The sequence below is a fragment of the Macrobrachium rosenbergii genome, chromosome 5 (assembly GCF_040412425.1).
Source record: "Macrobrachium rosenbergii isolate ZJJX-2024 chromosome 5, ASM4041242v1, whole genome shotgun sequence".
NCBI classification, from domain to species: Eukaryota; Metazoa; Arthropoda; class Malacostraca; order Decapoda; family Palaemonidae; genus Macrobrachium; species Macrobrachium rosenbergii.
In genome coordinates, this window is record NC_089745.1 from 47,281,220 (window position 1) to 47,300,550 (window position 19,331).

At 41.2% G+C, this 19,331-nt stretch overlaps 1 protein-coding gene across 5 annotated transcripts in view; it reads left to right on the top strand.

Annotated features, from left to right (window-relative positions):
- LOC136838761 (glycoprotein-N-acetylgalactosamine 3-beta-galactosyltransferase 1-like) overlaps nucleotides 1–19,331 on the top strand; it is a 92,872-nt gene that overhangs the window by 16,858 nt on the left and 56,683 nt on the right. For all 5 annotated transcript variants that reach the window (XM_067104243.1, XM_067104245.1, XM_067104244.1 and 2 more), the window contains 4 exons: nucleotides 2,327–2,452; nucleotides 14,564–14,673; nucleotides 15,144–15,296; nucleotides 16,208–16,346. In XM_067104243.1, the coding sequence (XP_066960344.1) occupies nucleotides 2,334–2,452; nucleotides 14,564–14,673; nucleotides 15,144–15,296; nucleotides 16,208–16,346 (521 nt within the window). In that variant the 5' untranslated portion in view covers nucleotides 2,327–2,333. The remainder of the gene's footprint in view (nucleotides 1–2,326; nucleotides 2,453–14,563; nucleotides 14,674–15,143; nucleotides 15,297–16,207; nucleotides 16,347–19,331) is intronic.

Consider the following 19,331-nt stretch of genomic DNA (forward strand, 5'->3'; position numbering starts at 1 on the left):
GCGGCTTACTCTATTATCGAGGGTGCGTTCATTTAGCTGAGGGGGTACTCTCTTAATGCGGAGGTTCTTAGAGGCGGCCATTTGGAAGTCGGTGTCGGTTTTCACGACTTTCTACCTCAGACACATTCAGTTTTCTTCGGAGAAGAGTTACTCGCTGGGTCCCTCTGTGGCGACCAACTCGATCTTATAATTATGTAGTAATGTCAAGGTTGGGGGGACTTTAGGTAATGAATGTAGACTAAAAAAACTTAGGATTCTCTGTTGGTAGGGATTCATAGTGAGAGTATTAAGTTTGGCATTAGTACTGTGAAGTTAAGCAGATCTAGTGGACAGGTGTGGTTTCTTCAACCTCTTCTGTCCAGACATCAGCAGCAACGGGCGGCGAAGAACTCAAAGATCTTGCACACTCAACTTCTCCTCCATACATGAGAGGCCACAATAGCCACATGGGAGGTTTATCGTACCCCTCCATACATGAGAGTGCTTTGATTAGCCACATGGGGGGTTCATCTTACCCCTCCATACATGAGAGTGCTTTGATTAGCCACATGGGAGGTTCATCGTACCCCTCCATACACGAGAGTGCTTTGATTAGCAACATGGGAGGTTTGTCGTTCTCCGCTACTCATGGGAGGCTGTGATTAGCCACATGGTAGGTTGGTTTTTTTGCTACTCTCTGTCCATGAGGAGGTTTGAATACCACATGAGAGGTAGCTCGACTCAGACTGTACCTAGACATGAGACTGACATCGGGGGTACTCTCTCTAGAGGCATCGTCACCTGCCGATTGGGATAACCAGGTGAGGATACATTCATTTATACAGAGTAGGCGAATAATGAGTTACCTGCTTTCCGTGTTGGCAGGTCTGGCTGAATTAGATTGATCCCAACTCCTTAAAATTTTGTTAATTGGGCTAATTCAGGTGTTCAGGGAGTGTATTGCAATATGAAGTTTTCGTAATAAAACTAACATTGTAATACTTACATGAACACCTGAATGATTCCCACCCTCCTCCCCACTTCAATTTGAATGGTGAATAACGCAGTTGGGGATCTCGGCCTCACTCAGACGGGACTTGCAGCAGCGTTGCCAATGGTACTTTAGGTAACTCATTTAACAAGATTTTCCTGTAAGCGTTGGTAACGCTGACAGTTAGCCTAATTACCCACTTAGTGGGTAAAAGCTCTGGGGATGTAGTTCAGGCTGGTAGGTGACCAGGGCTAATTCAGGTGTTCAGGTAAGTATTTCAATATTAGTTTTATTATGAAAACTTCATATTTTTTAAATTACATGGAAGTGTCCCATTTCACAGATACTACAGTACAAACATATCTTCATTGGGACTGTTCTAGTTGTTTGACACATTGCCAAATATATTTCTGCAATTCAGGTCCTTCAGTCAATTTTAAGTACTGTATCATGAAAATTGATGCACTCTATCTTGGAACTGAAAATTTTGGTGAAAGTCTGAATTCCATGGCCTAGATGATGCTTGTTTTGTGTAGTACAGTATTAGATGAAATTTCGTGGGCCATTTTATTTAAGATCGAGATTACCTAGTATACTTAATTCAGTGGCACCACTACTGGGGCGAATCAGGATCTGCATATATTTCTCTTTAATTTCATGGAAGATTTGTCAATCTTAGGAACTTATCACACCAGTACCCCAAAGGATATTGGTTTAGAGACATAACTCTTCCTTCCCCGGGGTTAATAACTAGAGATTGTTTTTTCCTAGTAAGTTGGTTGTTGATTTACGTACCCTAAAAGACTTGAAGTCTTTTGGCCATTTGTGCATGATCAAGTGAGAACAGAAGTAACTTGGAGTTGCAGAGCCATTGTGATCATATTGTAGACCATATTTTCATGTAGTAAGCACGGTTTTGAACGATAACATTAAAATACAGTAATATATTTTATAGATGTCTGTAATCTTCATTAGTCCTATAGCACTTAGAATATTTTAGGTTTTGGGTATTAGATTGCTTTCATGAATTACTGCACACTATTGTTGTGCTTGAATAAAGTGTGTGGTATCTGGTGAGCGGGAAAATTGTAGAAATAAAATTATACTCCCCTGCAGTTAGTGTAGATAGTACTTTATATTATTTGTTGAAAAATTATATAATACAATTTTTAATGTAATTAATGAAGTTAATATAGTACACTTTTACTGTAGTGGGTATTACAAGGGTTCTGGCTTGGCTGATACCTGATAATCAATCATTGATGCATGCAGTAGGTAGCTACCCATTTTTACACATATAACTTAATAATAATGAAGTATTTGATTGTAACCATAGCATTCCCATTTTATTTTCAGGATCATTATGGCGATTAGTCGCAACTTTGTCTTAACCCTTGGAACTGGGATGTTCTGCGGCTTCTTCTCCTTCTATCTATTAAACTCCACTGTAACTGTGCACCCTCACTATATAGAGGGAATTAGGTAAAATTGCTCACTAACAGGTGATGGTTTTATAGTGTGGAATGCAGAACAGATTATTATTTTTTTTTTTGTCTGACATCTAGTTTCATCTTGAATATCACTAACTTGCTTTGGTCAGCCTCACTGCATTGACCATTGTCATTCTCTTTGTGGAATCAGTACAGTTATTATAGTATTATAGTGTCTTTACAACAGTAATTTTAACCATTACTGTTTTGAATGAATAAACATAAAACATTGTTTCATGATACAAATCTTGCTAGCATTTTCTGTGACATTAAAATTTATAGTGAACAACTTTTATTTTTAATCATGTCACAACAGAGTAAGCCTTCTGACAGAATATTTTTTGTTCTGCATTTCTCATTTGTATTTTTGTAACAATGCTTTAATGGTAATGGAGATTGTAAAATAAGTTGTTAGTGCCTGTCATTGGTGAAGGATAAATGTGATAAATTTAGTGAAATCATCTTTTAGGTATAACTAGGTGGTTGAAGTTGCATATACCATATGGGAACTGCAAGCTTCTCTTACACAATATAGTAATCATAGTTTCCATTAATGTACAGTATATCTTGCACCCCTTTTTCCTTCTTGCAGATTTCTTTTCATATTACAGTAAAGTATTTCTTTTTTTCTCTTTTATTGAGGCATTGGCAGGCCACCAGTGCTAAGCTTGATAATATTTTATTTTAGTCATATGAATGTTTTTGGTGTAGGTATAACTGTTTTTGGGGGGGATTAAATATATTAATAGTTGCCATTGTGTTGTATCATCAGGGTGGTGTTTTGACTTCCATTAATCTTATACAAATATTCTTATGTGATACTTTAAGAATTAGTCACTGAGACTTGCTGTGTAAGTTGTCAAAATCCACCAGCATTCTTGCTAAAACTAAAGCTAAATGATGCTTACAATAAGTTATGATTAAGTTTAGTCTGTATTTCTATTTTTAGGAGGGGTGAAGGCATTATTTCAAGATGAGATGCTCTGAAAATATGGTGTTTGTTATACATCAGTGTTTCTTAATCTGTAATGGGAAGCTTAATTTTTAGTCTGTTGGATATAGTGTATTTTGATTATTTGTCTACAGCTAAAGTTGGTGTGTAAAGATCATGAATGCAATTGTTAAATTATTTTAATATCTTTTTTTTTGATTAGCTTTTGTGGCAGCATGGGAAATTTGGGCAGGTTACAAAAAGAAAGTGGTAACTGATCATATGAGCATTTCACTTTGTTTTTGTTGTTCTTTAATTTAAGACTGGATTGATCCATGCAGAACCTTAATCAACCTGAAGTGTCTTAACATAACTTGTGCATCTTCTGAAGCATAAGTGTCACAAATTGACTTCCTGTCAAATGTTGCATGCAGCTACAACCCGTATAATGTCCTCAGGTGGAGGCTGGGATCTGTTGTATCTATGTAGGGATCATGGGAGCCAAGCATTGGTCTTTTGATGCTGTACTACTTCTAAGTTCCCTTTCATGCCAATAGAAAGCTTGATCCTGTAGGAGACAGTGATGTCAGTGCACTTCATATGATGCACTTTAGACATTACTAAGAGGTGTTTGTAGTGTCCCTTTAGTCCTTAGCTGCAGCCACTCTCAGCTTTTACCTCATTCCTGCTTCCTTCCATCTTGTTGTCCAACCTCACAAACTGTTACTTCTTAGTACATTTGTGGGGTTCCTCCCCCCCCCCCAGTTTCCCCTTTAGATCCATCTGTATTTGATATCTTTTCACTGCCTTAAGACCTGAATAGCCATAAAGCCACTTGTTGGCTTTATGGCCTAAATTTCATAATTTATTCAATCACTTATTGTTGAAAGGCTCTCAAAGATTATCCAAGGAACAATCATTGTATCAGCAAGTCCATGAAAATTGTTTGTTGACAAAGGGACATTGTTGGGAGAGGATGAGGATGACTGGTCTTGGTGGGTTCAGTGCTCATGTTCTATTCCCTTGCTCAAAATCAATTGATGAAGACACTTCTACTTGGATGTATTGTTACTGGGTATAATGTGGCCTAAATAAAAGTAGTCATCAAGTTTGACATTGTCACAAAAATGCTTTGGCCTTCTTATAAGGGAGAAGTAACCATTGGTTAATACCCTTGCCAGTGCAGTTGGCAGCTCATTTGTGGGTATGGATCCCCTGATTAAAGCACATGCATCTATAACGGTCATGGTGAAAGACAGACATATCAACTTTCCCTGTCATGTACATATTGGTCACAGTTTGAAGACAGGTGGCCTCTACATAAAAGCTCATGTTTAAAACCAAAGTTGCTGTTGATGAAGAAGACCCAGGCCCAGCCCAGGCGAAGAGAGCAAGACTTGAAGACTGGGACTATGAACAAGAAAATCTAAAAACATGAAGTGCAACAAGAAAATCCACAAACATGAAGTGCCCCTTATTAATTGGAACATGTGACCACCAAAGTTAATATCATTGGTATTAGGGCAGTCATCAGAACAAAAAGGTCACATTTATCTAAAGAGTCTTGCAATGGGTTGATCACAACCATAAAAGTGTGCATTGTAGTCGAAAATCATTGGAGCAGGGTCAGTCACTGTAGCAAGAATGATCACCATTGCTGGAGCAGTCAGAGAATAGAAACAAATGTATTTGACTGAGTGATCATCTGGATTCTTGAGTTTGGTTGCTGGAATGGGCATTTTGACAGGAACTGTAAATGGGGCAGATTTGGTCACTGTAGTAGGAATGGTCATAATACCAGAAGAAGCATCAGTAAAGAAACAGTAACGGTAGCATTCTTTGGTCTTGATTGATTTGTTTAAAGTTCAATGGTGGTGTGACATCAGAGACACTTGGTCAAGATTGCAGGTTTGTGCACTGAAACAAATTCAGTTAATGTAGCAGGAATGGGAGCAGCACTATAGAGAAACTGTCAAGTCTACCAAGCAGTATATTGTCAGGGATCAGTCACAAGAGTGCTCCTTTTGAATGATAATGCAGTGAATAGCTGTGAACAGACTCAAATGGTGATTTGTTGACAATAATGAAATGTTTTATCATAATTGACAATACAATACAAACACTGCAAAAATACCTCGAACAAATGACTACAGAAAAGTGGAAGGTTGTGAAAAGCTCTTCTGCTTCATTATTCCTCCCAATACACTTTGGGGAAGAGAAAGGAGGGGGATTCCAGTCTCTCCCTCCCACCTCCTAAAATGGATGATAGCCCTCCCTTATCTCCCCATGATTGAAAATTCTGTGATAATAGTCCCACAAACTAGGTAAATAAAGACGTACATAAGGCTGGGAAATGTAAAGAATTTGATGAAAGAAAAAGGAATGACAGAAATTAGCATGATAAAAAGAAATAATTGATATAAATGATTAGTTAGGAGAAAGAAACTGTATGAGTTAATGATTTATGAATTAACTAAAATAATGTAGTTGAAGATTGAAGGTAAAAAAATCTACTCCCCTTGACAAAACTAGGGAAAAGAAAGACTTGATTTGATAGTTTCTCTTAGGGGAAAGAGAAGACAACAGAAAATTAAATTTTCTGTTGTCTTCTCTTTCCCCTAAGAGGAGTAGATTTTTTTACCATCATCTGTGTGATTGAATATACTGTGTGACTTTACCAATTTTCTAAAGGAACCTGGTGCCTTATGTCCTCAATTTTGTATTCATGAATTGTCATCATTCATGAACATGTAAGTGCAGATTTATTTCCTTTTAACATACATGATTATATTTAGAATACAAGAAGCTTTCGGTAAAAGTTGGTAATCAGGCAGTTAATACATAATGAAATTTTATGTGTTTGAGTTTTATACAGTGCTTTGTATATCTATTTTTATACATGCAACTTACCTAGTAATTACATTAGCTAGAGTTTCTCTTGCTCCGGCAGCTTAAATTAAAAAATTCACAGGTTAGCGCTTCAGTTTAGTGCAGGTGACGGGCAGGGCATGTAGTACGGTACGGTTCGGTACGATATTACGATACGGGTACGGTTTTTTTTGGGGATGTAAATGCGGTTCGATATTACGGTACGATATTTTCCTTCGAGTTCGATGACGGTATGAAAGTACGATTTTTTTCAGTACTTAATCATTGCCATTTCCCACCAAATTCAGATAGGTGTTGCAAGCAGCCAAGCTCCCGCCCAGGGTCACACACCTGGTTGGCTTGGGCGGTGACTCACCGCCCAAGTCAACCAGGTGTGTGACCATAAAGGATTAGCAGAGGTCTTCTCACTGGGGTGTTAATTAAAGCATATCCCAGTGGGGTTTGCCCCGTCAGCCGTCACAGCAAGGCTGGGCAGGGACCCCACCTACTTATCGGCTTATCGCTCAGGTGAGAAGGTCCATTTTCCCTTTTTAATGAGTTGGTAACTGGTAATACCTTTTACCGCGACCGTTTTGACCTCAGCTCTGGCCTAGCTAGCTCTTACCAGTTACCACCGGCTACCCTTGACCCAGCCTTGACACATGTGACAACGCATTTTTAACCCCTCCCTTCATCATCATTCATCACGAATCATCAGTCAGTACTTGGTCTGCACACTGCATCAGCTCAGGTCAGGACACTAACGCCGTGAGGACACTGAGGCCTGCTGACTGCTGCCCGCAAGACTGCCGCTGTACTCTGCTTTTGTGCTATGGAGGCAGTACTCAGTAGAGAAGCTTGATCATACATAAGGTAAGACTCGAATGATGTTCTCTTCCTTATTTAAAGAATTCAAGCAAATTATAATAGTTTTGAGAGAGAGAGAGAGAAGAGATTTTTTTTTGTGTGCAAGCCATGAGCACATTTTTTTCGTTTTTAGCAAAATAAAATTGTATTATATCATTAATGTATTACATAACACCAATCTTCTTGAAGTGGCAGTGGTGGTAATGGTAGTAGTAGTAGTAGTAAAAGTGCCATGTTATGTCTATATGAACTGCAATGTAAAAAAAAAGTAGGTACGGAAACAGTGCGAAATTACGGTACGATAAAATATATCGTACTAGTATGCGGGTCGGTATGAATTTTTAGGTACTGTGTAAATTACGGTGCGGTAAAAATGTGTGGTACGAATTACTTAAAAACAAATCGAACGTGCACCGTACTACATGCCCTGGTGACGGGTCTCTCCCACTAACGAGAGTATCAGGAACTACTCGGCAAACATTCGTCATCACGTTTCTGCCGACACTGGAGTCAACACAGAGCGTTTTTTGTCAGCTTTGCTCTTAAATTTGCCAGTCAGAGACCAGATTTTGGTGATGTTTTATTGCCGATTTCGGGAGCCTTCAAGCTTACGGCATTTAGGACAGTTTTTGATTGTTTTGTTTAATTTGTTGTATTTCACAACAGTAGCAAACTCATAATCAATTGTTTAACTACTGACAGCATAGTTTAACTGATGTTTTCGCCTTTACCGGTGAATGTAAACATTGTGTTCGTTGCCAAACCAGTAAATTGATTTTGTTTCTTATCTGCAAGTCTCAGTCTTAATTAGAATATGAGACTTGTATGTATGATGATACTGTGTGTACTTTGTCTTGGTCTTTAGAAGTTATTTTCCTTTTTTGAAAAGCGTATAGTGTGTTTGCTACCAAACTGAATTCCCTTTGTAAAGAAACTTACAGTTTTGCGTTCGCTGCCTCTTCTTTAGCGTAAAATATTACTGTAATATTGCGTTATCTACCCAATCAATATTTTCATTTTTGAAAGGCAAAGCTGTAAATCTCAAATGTGTGACAGGAATTGAGACATGTAGATATGATGGTATTCTGTGTACTTCATCTTGGTCCGTAAAGGTTAAGTTTCCTTTTCCGACTAGTGTAATAAATGTAACCTTGTATTCACTCCGGACCGATTTTTTGAGAATGAAATGCACCAGCGAGTCTCAAATAATGTTTGACGAGTATTGAGATATGTATGTTAAAGGAATTGAGATATCTGTCTAATGGTACTCTGTGTACCTCATAAATTTGTTCTTAAAACATTAATTGAACATATTATTACACTTTCCTTTGCAGAGAACTGAAAAGTGTAAGGGCAGGAATACAGTGGGAGAGAATTATACTTGAGCTACTGGCTCGGCAGCCGCCAACTGCAGAGCACTTGGCGCCTGCTCGAGCTACTGGCTTGACAGCCGCCAACTGCAGAATGCTCGGCACCTGCTTGAGCTACTGGCTCAATGGCTGCAAACTGGAGAACGCTCGGCGCCAGCTGTTGGGCGCTAGGCACCCGCTTGGGGCTCACTCTCTGGCACCTCGGCGTTCGCTCTCGGGCGCTCGGCGCCAGTTACTGATACCCTGGCTAACCTTCCTGCCCATTTTATCAGCTCTTCCTTAGGCGAGTCAGTAGAGTTGCGGCCTTCCACTCTTTAGGCCCGAGTTCGACTCCCCGGCCGGCTAATGAAGAGTTAGAGGAATTTATTTCTGGTGATAGAAATCAATTTCTCACTATAATGTGGTTCGGATTCCACAATAAGCTGTAGGTCCCATTGCTAAGTAACCAGTTGGTTCTTAGCCACGTTAATCAAGTCTAATCCTTCGGGCCACCCCTAGGAGAGCTGTTAATCAGCTCAGTGGTCTGGCAAAACTAAGGTATACTTAAATTTTTCTTTTGCCCATTTTATCCACTTTCTCCCACGCCTGGCTCCCTCGCTTCCTTCTCGTGCCATTGCCAGTCTTGTTTTAGGTTAACAGATGTTAACCTTGTGATAGTGAAGTATTGTGCAGTGGAGGAGGTGTCTACTCGTCCCCCAATTCTCCTAGACAAAGGCCCTGTCATACTCCCATACACTGGGAGGAGACATGCTGAAAGTCCAAGGGAGGTCGGGGGTTACACACGGGTATTCGCCCCCTCAGTTGAGCCTGTTGCCGGTCCCGGGTATCAACAGACAGCCTAGAAAGGCCTCTTTCTGGATGTGTAGTGGAGGGAGTGGCTGCTCGTCCCGCTGATTCTCCTAGGCGCAGGTCACTGCCATACTCCCCTCTACCTGGGAGGAGGCATACCAGTAACCCAAGGGAGGTCAGTGGGGTCTGCCCACGGGCAGTCGTCTCCTCAGTCCAACCTGTTGCATCCCAGGTTGCGACTAGGGACAGCCACTGGAAACGCGTCTCGGAAGTGCATCAACTTTCGTCAAGTTCTGAAGAGGCGTTGCCTTGTAGGAGCCATCTTCGTCATTTCACGGAGGATTCTTGCCCGCTCAGAGACGCTTCTCGGGTAAAGATCAGTCCCCACATCTCCCATACAAGAGAATGAGGGAGCCCCCCCTTCAATCCTCAACTTTCGTGCAGCAAGTGGGACACTCCAGAGCATTTTTTCTCCTCTCCTCAGTGCCAAGAGTGAGGTTCTAGCTCAAAACACCTCTCAGGCCAGCAGCTCCAGGTTTCGCGTAAGCGCCTTGTTTCCTCGGAACATCCTGTTTCGGTGGGACGTCATGTTGAGCGCCTTGAAGCAGACAAGCGTCCTGTAGCAGCCAGGCATCCTGTAGCAGCCAGGTGCCCTGTTGCAGCCAAGCGCCCTGATGCAGCCCAGCACCCTGATGCAGCCCAGCGCCCTGATGCGGCCCAGCGCCCTGATGCGGCCAAATGCCCTGACGCAGTCAGGCGCCGTGAAAATGTCAAACGTTCTCTTTCGTTGGAGCGCCCTGAAGCTGCCAAACTTTCGATAGTGCTCGAACCTCATCAAGTTTCCAAGTCCCCTGCAGCTCAGATAAGCAGCCTTCTGCTTTGGACCCAGCACTCGAACCTTTGCAACAAAAAACTGGATAATATCCTTCTTTTGCAGAAACCTGCAGCGCAGACTGCCCCTGGATCAGATTAGCTGACATCTCCGATGTCTTCTGTTGAGGAAGAAGAGGAGCAGGATACGTCTTCTACGCCATATGCGGCACTCCTTAAGTGCCTTCTTCAGCAGCTCTCGGATTTTTTCACTCCGTCCTCTCCTTTTTCTCCAGGCTCGTCTTACATGATGAACTATCAGCCTGTGGATTCAACTAGTCTTCCTAAGATGGTTCTTTCTAAATCTTCAAAGAAAGCTCTTCGCCAAGCAGAGGAATGGCTTTCTGACAAGAGGAATCAAGGAAGGGCCTGTTTTAGTGTTCCCTCCTCTCATCTCTCACATAGGCGATACTTGTCGTATGCAACAGGAGAAGCTCCTTCTCGGGGAGTGTTTGCCTCCTCCCAAGGGAACTTTTCTGTGCTCATTGACTCGGGACAGAGATCGGCTCTCGCATCGGTGAAAACGTTCTTTTCAGTTCAGGAGATGGCTCACCTGTTGAAGAGTATTTTTAAGGCCTTCGAGGTGTTGAGTTTTCTCAACTGGTGTTTGGGAGCAGTTGCCAAGAAGCTTCAAGAATCTCCTTCCTTGTGTGCTGAAGCCGCAGACCTGGAGAATTTTCTCTCTTGCGCAGATAGAGCCATTCAGAGATGGATTGCATGAAGTAGCTGCCCTGTATGCCATGGGCGTCCTGAAGAAGCGCAAACTGTGGGTCTCGTTTACAGCGAAGGGTGTTTCGACCCCACAGAAATCGGCCCTCCAGTTTTCCCCTCTGGATAAACAGCATTTGTTTCCTCAAGATCTTCATCTTGCAAGTGAGGATTTAGTCCTTCATGCTCCTGTGGGGGTCAGGCTTCGTCTCTTTTGGGAGAGATGGAGCAAAAGAGGAGCTGATCAGTGGGTAGTCAAAGTTTTAAAAGAGGTATACTCTATCCCCTTCAAGGAGAGTCCGCCATTGACCGACACTCCTGTTGTATTGACAGCTTACTCCATCGGCTAGGAGAAGTATTCGGCCTTGTCGAAGGAAGTGTCCTCTCTTCTGAACAAAAAGGCAATAGAATTAGTGAAAAATGCAGATATGCTTGGACATGCAGGATGCTTATTTCCATATTGTGGCTCACCCGGATTCGAGGAAATGCCTACGTTTCGTTTTCGAGGACCAAATCTTTCAAATTCGAGCTCTTTGTTTCGGTCTCTCGACGGCCCTGCAAGTCTTCTCTCGAGTGTTGGCTCCTGTGGCGGGTTGGCTACATTTAGCGGGAGTGAGGATCTCACTATATCTGGACGATTGGCTGATTCGATCACCCACGAAGAATCAGTGCATGAAGGACTTAGAAAAAACTCTTCTCTTGACCCAGAAATTAGGACTAACAATGAACTTTGAGAAATCACAGATGACTCCCACTCACAGGATTCTTTATTTGGGAGTTCTGATAGACTCTCTGAGTTTTCGGGCTTCTCCGTCACTCAGAAGAGTGGAAGACTGTCTGAGGAAGGTAGACCTCTTCTTATCTCTTCATCCTTGCTCCGCCACCTAGTGGATGAGTCTCTTGGGGACGTTGGCTTCTCTGGAGCAATTCGTAAGACTAGAGAGACTTCATATGAGACCTCTCCAGTTTTATTTAAGAGCTTGCTGGGATTGGAAGGTTCATCAGGACAGCCATGTCTTTCCGATAACCTCAGAAATAAAGGAGGATCTGCGGTGGTGGAGGTGTGCAGAAAGACTTTCGGAAGGGAAGTCGCTCACTCCGGTGAGCCCCAACCTAGTCTTCTTTTCCGATGCTTCGGATGTAGGTTGGGAAGCGCTCCTGGGTAATCTGGAAGTCTTGGGGAAGTGGTCTTAGGAGGAGAAAGAGATGCATATCAATGTGATGGAGTTGAAGGCGATACATCTAGGTCTACAACATTTTGCGACGCAGGTACACAACAAGACAATAACGGTACATACAGACAATATCATGGCCCGAGTTGATTTTTCCAACAGCTCCCGACCAATTAGTTAGCTGACGACCAGCTTTGCTGGCCCCACCCACGGCCTGGCACCAGCTCAGTACACCCGGCGCCAGCTTCTGGTGGTCTAACGCCAACTCTACTGCATCCTTGGCTCTGGAGAAGAGTTGGAAGCTCGTTTTCTGTTGGAGTTTTACGGTATGACCTGAGCAGAATTGGAAGCATAGGAGTTTTTTTTTTTTTTTTTTTCATGACCTTTGATGTTCTAGCACGCCCCATCTGTCTGATGCCACTCTTAGTTTCTGGAGAGCTATTGGCCTACTTTTAGTAGAAGCTAGATACATCAGTACAACCTCCCCTCGTAGCTTTCAGGCACTGTGTGCCCCCGATGTCCAGTCTATAACTAACCTTCTCTGAGACACTCTTAGAAGTAGGAAAGCGTTTTGCTCCTTTTTAGGGAGGCTAAGGATGCCAGAACAGCTTCTACCTCCTTAGCTTTCAGGCACTGTATGCCCCTGACGTCTATTGTCCTTTGGGAAGTGTAATCGATCTTCACTACGCGCCTTTCGAAGAAAGTTTAAACAGTGTTGGATTCTTGCAGCACCTTGCGATCATTATCAGTAAGTGGCATGTCATCGTAGAAGGAAGCATAGGATTCTCTCCTACTATCTATTCACCTTGTAGTAAGGTGCCGAGACTTGTGAGAGCTGGAGGTTACAATTTACCTGGAGGACCCATCACTGTCAGTGAATGGGTCATGGTCTGTATTTCAGTGCAAGTGACAGTCATATCCGGTTGTTTTTATTGGTACTGTGACCAGGGCAAGGGCAATTATGTATGCTTTGTCGGCCATCGGTGTACACCTTTGTCACAAAGGTTAATCTTATACTTCGTCAGCCATCGGAGCACTCCTTCGCTGCTAAGTGTCCCACTTAAATAGAAGCGCTCCTGGCTTTACTGCCATGCTGCTGCAGGCTAAGTTGAGCAACAACCAGAGGCAGTTCTATACTGCAGGCTCTCTTAACTAACAAGGAACTACAAGCATTGTATCCAATGCTGGCAACTTATCTATTATCTCAAATCATTACATGAATTAATGGTGGGGATCAGAATTTGTCCATGGTTCCCCACCACCTGTCAATGTTGAATCAGCTAATGTAATTACTGGGTAAGTTGCATATATAAAAATAACATTTTTATAATAAAATGAAGTAGTATATATACTTACCCAGTAATTACGGACGGAGCCCTCCCTCCTCCCCGCACATGGACATAAAGCATAAACATAATGACGAATGTTTGCCGAGTAGTTCCTGATACTCTGGTTAGTGGGGGAGACAGGTCACCTGTACTAAACTGAAGCACTAACCCACGAATTTTTAAATTTTAGTGAATAAGTATAATTAAGTGGAGCATAAGGAAATATATTAGGTTGCGATGATTAAAGAGAATGTGGAATATTCCATTTTAACTGTATATACATTAGTGGTAACAGTTAGTATAATATGTAGGTAGAAATAGGATTAGTTTAAGATTGTAAATAGAGTCATGATCCTTTTTATGAACAAGTTACGTTCCGGATGGCTGCTCTTATCTTGAATTTTTTGTAAGGTTTTAATATGTAGCGCATAATTTTTGTTGATGTTTACATTTCCAAGTTAACTCGGGAGTCATAGACTGTACTATTTTCACTGTAATTTTAAATCATGAGATGATATAAAGAATTACTTTGGATGTTAGAAAGATAAAAAGAAGAAAATAAAATTTTGATTCATGCAACATTCAAAATTTAGTAAATTTTCCATGCTTTGAAAGTTATGAACTTGGAGAAAATTTTGCAGGAATAGCATCTGACATTGGAAGTTCACAAAGTAAACGATGCACACCACCATCTATTGACAAAAATACATACTAAACGTTTCCTATGGGGAGAGGAAATGTAGAAAATGGGAATTCATCAAACAACGAGTTAAATCGGGAAGATAGAAATAAGTAGGAATATTTTACGAGTATGAGTATTCTCGTGATTACAAGATGATTACATGGTAGTTAATTATGAGAATACTCGGGATAATCATGGAACGGGGTAAAGGAACAGGTTCTTCTTGTGTTCTTCTGTGTTTTGCAAAAATTCTTACTGGCAGAATACGTGCACAGAGCAAAATTTGCTTACAGGTGGTAAAGGGGAGCTCTCCAAACAATTTTAACTTGTGACCTTGTCTGTTTAGATCTCTTGAATATTCGTAAGTAGGGTGGGGACTGTATTTTCCATGTACATCTGAAATTTAACATTTTCCTGATGTTATTAGTTGGTATGCTGATGTATGTTTTTAGAGCTGAGAATTTTGGCTGGATAGTAATAGAATATAAAATGTAATGAATATATTCAATGTATTTTAGCCCACCTCGTGATGTTGAAGGCCATGCTCATAGTCATGCCGAGCTGGAGAATGCTGCTGGCCCTTTGGCCAGTGTGTCCATGCATTCCAACAATGAACTTCATCATGCAGGTTTGTTGCTTTTAAGATTTTCCCCATACAGTATCCTAAAACTTTTATATATATGCTCAATTTTAAACATTTTATGCACGTTAATTTTTAATGTCTGTGGTTATAATTTTTTATTTCTTTACTGTGCAAAAAATTGTGCAAAGCTCTTTTCATTTTATCTTCCTTAAAATTCATTACTGTATCAATTTTTTAATGGTTACTAGTAGCTTACAGATCACTTGTATTGATGTTTGACAAATTGTAAGCAATAACCCATTTAAATTGACTCAGTAACCAAGTTCTGTTAAGAAGTGTGCTTAAACCTGGCTTAGATATTTTTGTCACATGCATTAATTGTATGATTTGCTCATGTGATTTTCCTGTCAGAATTTTTATTATTTCGTATAGTCATCTTAGAGTGGAATTGTCTTGGATTAGCCCAAGTACTCAGCATTCAGATTATAATTAAACTTTCCAAATTTATCCCTTAGGCGAAGCTACCCAGGCTGAAGATCTGAGGGATAAGGTGCGTGTTCTTTGCTGGATTATGACTAATCCAAAGAACCATGAAAAAAAGGCACGTCATGTAAGAGCAACGTGGGTGAGAAGGTGTAACAAATTCATCTTTATCAGCTCTGAAGAAGGTGTGTTATGTAAAGTTATATTTGTTTTTCTTCAATAACTGTCTGCTTTGATCTGTTTGTGTCCAGGTATCGAAGAAATACTGTTGTTTTGATCAGCTAGGTTAGCCCTTATTCTGATACAAATTACATTGTATTTATTCCAGAATATGTAATTGGAAGGGGTTATGTAATAGTAGCTGTGTGGAATTTAAGAAAAAGTTGTATATAGTATGTACATAGACATTCACATTTAGTTGTCCTGATGACTCCCACTGTTTTCTTAATGAAAACTTTACTTTGTATTTCGTTAAGATTCTAAGTTTGTAAAGTTATTATTGCAGTAGAACCTCATTAATATAATCCTCCTCAGGTTCTTGTACTTTTATCAATTTAAACTATAATACTAACAGTGATAATATAATATAATGAATATATTTGAATTAAATACCATTATGTAACAGTACAGTATTATGGAGTTCATATAGGTACTTGTACTGGTAGTCTATGGTGTCTGGGTAAACATTAGCCTAACAGATACCTCAGCTTTGTATAAAAGACCCTATTGTTTATTTTGGTCCATTTTTGGAAAAGAAGGGGTCTTATATGCCATCACACATGGTAATTTTAAGTGACTTGTTCATTATTTGACATTTGGTTAGATCAGTTGGTGTGAGGAGTATTAATATTTGGTTAGATCAGTCAGTGTGAGGAGTGTTAATGAGCCCAGTGCAGCTTTTGTCTTCTCTATTTTATTGTAGATTATTGCTCTATTGAGCAGTATAAATTTTAACTTCATATGTGTATGTACTGTAATATCTGGTTGTTGTGACTGTAATGGGGTTCTTTATAGATATTTTTAGCAAGTCCCTTCATTCTGGATGAATTTTGATTATGCTTGGTCAGGGTTGTCTTAATATTCTTTCATCCAGCAGACAAGGACCTTGACATTGTTGGATTGAAAGTAGGAGAAGGCCGTGATCACCTCTGGGAGAAAACAAAGGCTGCATTCACATATGTTTACAACAATCATCTTAATGAAGCAGAATGGTTCCTGAAGGCTGATGATGATACGTAAGTACTTGTGATACTTTAGGTGATGACTCTGAGTCATATAAAGCATTTTTGATAGCGTAGTCGCTTGTTTCGTCCTCAAGGAGTTAACTTCCAAGGTCTGCCAGAACTCCATGGTGACTAAACTAACTGTTCTGTTTTTTGTACTGCAATTTTGGCTTGTTTGGGCAGTATTTGATATTTGATACTTTATGCATTTGTTCTTTTGATATTATGCTGTTGTACTTACCTATTTTTCAAAGCTCACCTCCTTAGCATTGTTTCATTATCACAAAGAAAAAATTTTTTTTTGTAATTTTCTTTGATTTTTGCAATTGTGTCAGTTACATCTGTTCATTGCATGTAATTTTTGCCCAATACAGTACAGTAATACCTCGAACTTTCGTGTAAGGCAGGGATTTGCATAAGTTTGTTACAGTCACTAAAAATGGTAATGTGTACAGTAAATGCTTATTTCTAGAGTTTAAACCCTAAATATGACAAAATCATGCTCCCAAAGCACTTTAGTTTCATTTAAAAGTCGGCTTAATACCGTACTGTAAACTCATATTTCATTATCCTTATATTAAATATTAAGAGTGAAGTTATTCATGAATTATTATGAGAGAGAGAGAGATTGGGGGGTTATCCTTACATTAAATATCAAGAGAGAAGTTATTCATGAATTATTATGAGAGAGAGGGGGGGTTGGTGTTTGTTCTTGCATTAACTATCAAAAGGGAAATTATTCATGATTTATGACAGAGAAAGAGAGAATAACTTTGGAATGAGAGAGAGAGAGAGAGAGAGAAGCTATTCTTCCGTTAAATATCAACACTGTAGGTGGAAATTCATGATATATGAAGGAAAGAGAGAGAGAGAGAACAAAAATAAAACTCATACGTCAAAGCAGATATTACAGTACCGAGAGAGAGAGAGAATGTTTACGTGGACAGCTGTTTTGAGATTTTGATTAATTTTCCTGTGTTTTAAGGTAAAGTAAGCTAGTTTACATTTGTATCACACAGTATTTATGTACAAAAATAAAAATAATACAAATTTTTCATACCAATTTTACACAGGCTAAAAGCATGAAAACTTATAAGTTGTGCTTTACTTCACTGTCTCCAATAATATTATATGTATTCTCATATTATTGTTGTATTATAAAATACAAACATAGCGATAAGTGTTTTGGTTTGGAAATCAGCTGTGGGCAGTTATGGGGTAAGTTTATTTCGGTGTGTTTAACTCAATTCGGAGTGATTTTCTTTCTTCTAGTTAGTTAGCATAAATGAATCTTTAGATACTCTGTTTATATGTGAAAAGGTTATTTTGTTCATGACACTTACCTGCCAGATATATATATAGCTGTATTTCTCCGAAATCCGACAGAATTTCAAAACTCGCGGCACACGCAGTGTGGCCAGGTGGTTAGTACTCATTCCCGCCGCTGGGAGGCGGGAATCGGGAACCATTCCCATTTTCTATTCAGATTTTCTCTGTCGCCGGTACTGTTAACATCTGTTACAGTACCTCCGCCTCTGGATTTCGTTAACTTGCTTATTCCCACTTAAGTATTCTCTTGACTTTTGGTTTTGATTCTTGGACTGTGGATTGGCACACGCTTTTTCTGGATTGTTTTGGATTTTGCTTATGACCTCTCTTTAACTATGTCTGGTTCTAGTTCTGCTAGTTTCCGTGTATGTTGTATGAGTGATTGTAAGGTGAGGCTACCGAAAGCTTCGGTAGACCCTCACTCTGTTTGTTTGAGGTGTAGGGGGCATGTTTGTCTTATAGATGATCGATGTAAGGAGTGTGAACCTTTATCGGATGCGAGCTGGAAGTCGTATGATTCGTACGTTCGCAAGTTGGAGCGTGACAGGGTTAGGAGGTCTTCCTCCAGGAGTGTGTGCAAGAGTCAGGGTATTTCCTCTCCTGATATTTCCAACGTAGTTGATGTTGCACCTGTCCCTGTGGTTTTGCCTTCGGGCCCTGATATTGTGTCTGTGGAGGGTTCGGCCCTGGCGCAGATCATGAGTTCTATCCGTGCGCTCGAGAACAAAGTGACTTCTCTCCAAAGTGCTGTGAAGTGTAGTGCTCCCCCCAGTGTTGTGGAGGGGGCGTCAGATCGGCCCCATAATGCTTCTAGGCCTGGACCGCTGTCAGACTCCCAGGACTCAGGGAGAAGGCATGTCGAAAGCCGCAAGAAGGTTACGGGGGCTTCCCACCGATCTGACGTCCCTTCGGCAGTTCCTGTTGTCGCTTCCCAGGCTGCCAGAGATCGTGCTTCGCGCGCGCATTCTCAGGACTGCTTTTCCGTCCGAGGCGCCCTCCCCGCGCAAGGGGTGGAATTCTCGTAAGGACTCTCGCCCTCTCAAGAGGAGTCGTGTTCAAGAGGACGCGCTGCTCGTCAGTCTTCTTCGTCGGCTAGCTATTTTGATGCCTTTCCACCGCAGAAGAAGTCTAGGATTTCGTCTGATGAGGATGTTTCGGAGCGCCCCAGCCGCTCTATGGAGAGAACCTTTCTTGCTCCTGTGAGGAAGAAGAAGGCGTCCCCTCGCCCATCGTCTTCCCATAGGATTGTCTCTCCTCCCAGACAGGATTCTTCGCCTGCTAAGAAGATTTTGTTGGAGATGCAGCGACAGTTGTCTTCTCTTATTGCCGAGAAAGACTCTGCTCCTCGTCGTCGCAAGGACTTGACTTTGCCTGTCAAGAGATCAAGGAAGTCTCCTTCTCCTGCTCCTCGTTCGTCGTCTCCTTCTCCTGTTTCGTCGCCTTGTCGTCCTGTTAGCTCTCTTGCTCCTCGTCGTGACGCTCGTCAACAGGACGCTTCGCGAGCTTCTTCCCGTGGCGCCGGCCGCTCTTCAGGACGCTTCTGTTCAGGGCGCTTCGTCGGGACGCTCTTCCGGTTTTGGGCGTGGCGCCTGTGATGACGCTCTTCAGGACGCGCTCTCCAAGACGCTCCGCTGGGCGCTCGCCGGTTGCTCTTCAGGACGTTCCGGA